At 57.3% G+C, this 5,207-nt stretch overlaps 1 protein-coding gene across 2 annotated transcripts in view; it reads right to left on the bottom strand.

The window, feature by feature from the left end:
- SALL1 (spalt like transcription factor 1) overlaps positions 1-3,251 on the bottom strand; it is a 13,566-nt gene extending 10,315 nt beyond the window's left edge. Inside the window, exon 1 of one of the 2 annotated variants that reach the window (XM_065641046.1) lies at positions 3,176-3,251. In XM_065641046.1, coding sequence (XP_065497118.1) covers positions 3,176-3,251 — 76 coding nt within the window. Of the gene's footprint in view, positions 1-1,916; positions 2,008-3,175 lie in introns of those variants that run through there. The other variant, XM_065641045.1, reaches the window with a different exon arrangement.
- Positions 3,252-5,207: the final 1,956 nt, after the last annotated feature.

Raw genomic sequence — 5,207 nt, forward strand, 5'->3', positions numbered from 1 at the left:
AGGATATAATCCCACAATCTCCTGCCCACTTCCTACCAGTAATTAGTTACTTGTTGAATATAATTTACGCTGCAAGTAATTTCTGCTATTAATCTGGGAGCTGTTCTGGTTAATCCGATGCGAACTTTATCAAATGGGCACATGCACAGGATTTTACAAGGGTAAACTCGCTCCATTCATTGCACCAAAACCACATTTTAAGTGGAAAGTCTTCCTGGTATGAGCGAACTGCATGAGCTTTGAACTTTGAAAAAAAAAATATATATATATACATGCTGTTGCAGTCTGGGGAACTTTTTCCTCCCTATCGATCTTTAGATATGAAAGCATAGCAGAAAGTTCTAACAAGCCAGAATTCAAATCAGATGCAAGAAATTTTCCCGGGGCCACTCTATTCATTCGCTCAAAGCACTGCCCAGCAGAACCTTCCTGCAAGTGTCCTCAGGACGAGCGATGCTCCAGCTCCCTGAGCCCTGCGCAAACCGCAGCTGAACGAGCAAACCTGCACTCGCAGCACACAAGGAGGAGAAAGCAGCGCTTGGAATGTCGAGGTTTTGTTTTGCAGTTTCAAGGCTTATCATGCAAACTCGTCCTCAGCCCAGCTCGCCCACCCTGTCTCGCTCGGGGGTGAAGCTGCTGCCAGGGCTGGAGACCCCGGCACGGCGGAGGGCAGCTCTGTGCTAACATTAGTAGTATGATTACAGCGTTCTGAAGCCTGAACCACCGCTACAAAACACACCCTCTAGGCAACTTACTCAAAACTTATCGTCTAACCATGTAAACCAGCCATAATCTACAACCATTATTAGAAGGTGGGGGAGGCTCCTACAGATTTTATAGTGAAGCATACTGCTTTTCCTAGAAAACCGGTCGGTCTTTGTTAAAAACAATCAACTTTGTTATTTACTTACTTCGCTTACGATAGCCATGCAAACTAAACAAAAGCTTCACTTCCATGCCATCATTTCAGGCAAAATCCAACTTCGCACAAGCACGTCCTTTAGCAACAGGCAGCAAAGCTGCTCAGTTAACATTCCTTTCTCACACCCCCACTGTCTTTCATTTGAAAATTACGTGCAAAATCAGATCAAAAGACTAAAACCAGAAGAAAACGGCTACTTTTTAAAAGGGTGTTTTGATCTGTTCCAGCTACTAAAAACAAAACCAGCGAACGTCAAGAGATGCGATCGTACAAAGTGAAGATGTGAAAAATCCCTCTCTGCTTTCCCAAAAAGATAATTTCCATTTCAGCTTTCCCTTTCTCTGCTCACTTTAGGAAGTCGCAAATTCTTTCATAGGAGGCCGATGAAAGATAAATTTTTTAAAAATAACGTTTTATCCCCAACTCCTGTTGCAAACTTCAAGAGGAAGTAGAAATAACATCGGAAGAAAAAGAAATACGTTTACTGCGATGAGAAAGGAGATTATGCTGAGCAAAACGCAAAACTCGAGAGCACTCAAACCGCACAAAACTCAGGTTAAAAAAAAATACTCAAAAAGTCGCCTCCCAGGAACCAAATGACTTTTAGGAAATCTTTCGGCACAGCTACGCGAAGCGAGCGCTGATATATTTGCTGGTTGACGAAGAGGGGGTCCCAGGGATTTTGGAAGCCGGGTAAACGCTCACAGAGGCAGAACATCATCCCGCAAACTTTCCGACTTGATTTCTCGCACGGAGCCGGGGAGCCTCTCCCCGCGTTCCGCCCCCGCGCAGCCGAGCGCTCCCACACCGCACCCGGTACCGCCAATCCCGGCCGGCCCGGGCCAGGAGGCACCGCCGGAGCGCGGAGCGGCCGCGGGTGCGGAGGGGAGCGCGGCAACGCTTCCTCGGGAAGTTGCCGGGGGGAGTCGCCGGTGCTTCCGACCGGCGGGGCCGGGTGTGAAGGGGACACCGCGGCGCCCCGGCCCTCCCTTACCTGGCCGGCCGAAGCGCTTCTGCCCCGCGGAGCCCGCCGCGCCCGCCGCCGCCGGGTCCCCTCGCTGTCCCCCGGCGCTCGCCCTCCTCATGGCCGCTGGGAGGGCCGACCGGCGGCGGGCGCAGGGGGGGGACGCTGCCCCCGGGCCGGGTGTCCCCGCCGGCCCCCGCCTTCCTTCCCGGCGGCGGCTCTCGCCGGCCACTTGTCACGCCGCGTCCCGGGGCAGGTTCGGGCAGGGGCACGTCCCCTCCGCCGCCCGCCGGGCTGCGCTGAACTCCTCCGAAATCCCCTTCTCCCGGGAGCGGGCGGGGGGGGAGGGAAAAGCGGCAGGGGGAGTGGAAAAAAAAAAAAAAATCGCACGCTCCCTGTCCAAATCCTGGCGGACACAAAGGCAGCGTTTATTCGTCGCTCACCGACTTGGAGGGGGAAGCAGAGAAAAAATAAAATAAGGGAAAAAAAAAGGGGGGGGGGATTAAAAAACAAGTCCCCGCGCTGCCCAGAGCTTCCGCGCTGGCGGCCACGGAGCCCCTCTCCGGCGCGGCGAGTGCGCGGAGCCCGGCGCGGCGGCGGCGGCTCTCGGGACGGGGCAATCCCCTCCGCGGCCCGGCCCCGCCGCGGCAACTTTTCCGCCTCCAGGAAGCTTTCGGTGCAGCCGGAGGCCGGGGCTGCTCAGCCGCAGAGCCGCGTCCCCCGCTCGGCGGGACTGCGGGAGGGTGGGGGGCGCGGGAGCGCTGGGGTCCGCGGGGGTGTTGCGGAGGGCGGGGGGGGAAGGCAAGAAAGTGGGTGCCCGGGGGTGGTTTTCCGCCCCTTTCGGGGGGACGGCGCCGGGCAGCGTGTGTGGCCGGACGGGGCATCCGTCCCGCGGGGCTCCGGGCTCAGCCGCCCCGCGGTAGCCCCACTTTGTTCCCCCGCTCCGCGGGGCGCGGAGAAAGGCGCGGGGGGCGCGGATCCATCTCCCGCGGGCTCAGGATGCCAGACCGCCCCGCGGGGGGAGGGCGGAGGGAAAACATCAAAAAACGGAAAGAGTTTGGAGTTTCGTTAAGAAACAGGCGAAACAAAACGCTGAGTTAAAAAAATTAAAATAAAAGCCAAGAACTTGGACCAAAACCCCAGAAGGACCCCCCCCCCGGCCGTAACTCCGGGAGATCTTGCTGTCCCGCTCCGCTGCCCGGCGCGGTCCCGTCTCCCCGCAAGGTAAGTTGATCTATTTTGTGTGTGTTTGTGTTAAAATGTGTGCGAGGGAGAGGAGAAGAACTCACCATTTCGCTGGGATAACAAGGCCAGATCGGGGTCGGATTGGAAATGCTGAGGCTTCGCCTGCTTCCTCCGCGACATGCTGGCTCAAACATCAGCTGGGGCAGAATAAAAAATTACTAAAAAAAAATCTTCTCAAAATTACGGAAATCGAGCCTCCCCCCCCCAGCCTCCCCAATCCTCCGCGCACCGCGCATGTGTCCTGCTATAATTATGATTATCAATAATGCATTGCGATTAATCATAGAGGGGCTCTTTGAAAGGCGATTGGCACATGGCCAGCTCTATTCAAACCAGCTCGCCTTAATCAATTAGGCGCTGATTTGCTGGAGACCCTTGTCTCTCCGCCGCTCCCACCCAATGAGTCGATCCATGTGGCAGGAGAAGGGGCTGGATTTCCCCAAAGCTGTTTGGATACAGTTTAACCCTCTTAGCAACCAGCTGGGGCTGCATCGCGCCATCCCGGTTACTATAGGAATGTGTCTCCCCTCGCCCCTTCCTCCAGCCCCGACGGGCTCCCCGCGCCGCCCTCCCTCCCTCGTTTTTGCGCTGCATTTCACTTGTTTATTCTTTGAAAAAAAAAATTTAATTTTTTTTTTTTTTTTAAATCTTTCCTCCCTCGCCCAAAACCGCGCGGAGGGAGGGCAGGGTAAGCAATAATCGATGGAGGGGAGAGGACGTACGGCTGGAGGGGGGGACAGAACCCCGGGGGCGCCCGGCAAGTGTCAGGCCGGGGGGAGCCGCTCCCGGCCCCGCTGCCGCCCGGCCCCGCCGCTCGCTCCGTCCCGCTGCTGCAAAAAGTTTCGAGTGGTTTTTTTGGTTTTTTTTTTCCCTTCTTGTCTCCGCATTTGCAAATAAAGATCCATTCTCGCCCTCCCCCAGCTCTCACCCGCATTCTCCCCCCCAAACCCCTTTCTCTTTCCATATATCACGGGCCCGAGGGGTGCTGAAAATAGGAAGGGTTTGTTTTTTACCTCACACATTCCCAGGACAATTAGGGCGCCGCTGGGAGCGGCGGGAGGACCGGGCGGCCGCTCCGCCCCCGCCGCCGGTTGGCTGCGCTCCGAGTCAATCCGGCCGGTGGCAAGGCCGGGGTGGGGGGACGGGCGGTGCGCCCCGCTCCGCTCCCCTCCGCCTTTCCCTGCCCCTCCCGGCGCCACGGGTGCCCCCGCTCCCCCGTGGGATTGCTCCTGACTTTTGTTTCCCTCTTGGACACGGGAGCCCGAGCGATGCGCATCTGCCTGCCGGAGGCGCCCGCGGCCGCGCAGAGCTGAGCCGGGGCGGGGGGGGCGCGGAGCGGCCCGTGGGTCCCCGCGCCGGAGCTTGTGGCCGGAGCTGCGCGCAGGCGGAGCCGCCGCGGACGTTCCGCGGGGCCGGCCGAGCTCCGCGGAGTTGGGCGCTGGGCTGCGCGGCAGCGGGCGGAGGCGCTGGGGCTCCGCGGGCAGAGCGGGTCCGGCTGTCGCTGCGCTCCCCCGGGTCGCTGGTTGTGCTTAATCCGGAATATTTCAAGCACCGGGACCGTGCGGGCACTGCGCTCCTACCGTGTAATACACCACGCATCAAACTTTTACGCCCGGGTGTTACTTGCAGAGGAGGAAACTCTTACAAGCAAATTTCACGGTCTTGAAATAAAAACTATAGTTGCAAAGAGGCTCCAGGCGATGCTATTTTTAATATCTTATCTATCCAGCGATACACGGACACTGCGGATAAAGGACGCTCTCCGCTCCCCGCACCCTTTCGCGTGTCACTGCTCCGGGCACGAAAAGTTACTCCGGAAAATAAGCCGAGCTGGGAGAAGCGGCCGCTCGGGCGATTTCTTTTTCTCCACCCTGACCCATCTAGTGTTCTCTCCTCCCACTCCCCCCGCCGGATTATTTACTCTGCTGTTGAAGCTACTCCTTTTCCCCGTATTAATATTAACAAACTCTCTGTAAAAGCAAGAGGCTGATCAGATACAACTCATTTCAATTTCAAATGAGCCGGTAAAACCTAGAGAGCGAGCGAGAGGAGAAGGGAGAGAGGGAGAAATCTTCC

This window comes from Caloenas nicobarica, chromosome 9, assembly GCF_036013445.1.
Source record: "Caloenas nicobarica isolate bCalNic1 chromosome 9, bCalNic1.hap1, whole genome shotgun sequence".
Taxonomy (NCBI): Eukaryota; Metazoa; Chordata; class Aves; order Columbiformes; family Columbidae; genus Caloenas; species Caloenas nicobarica.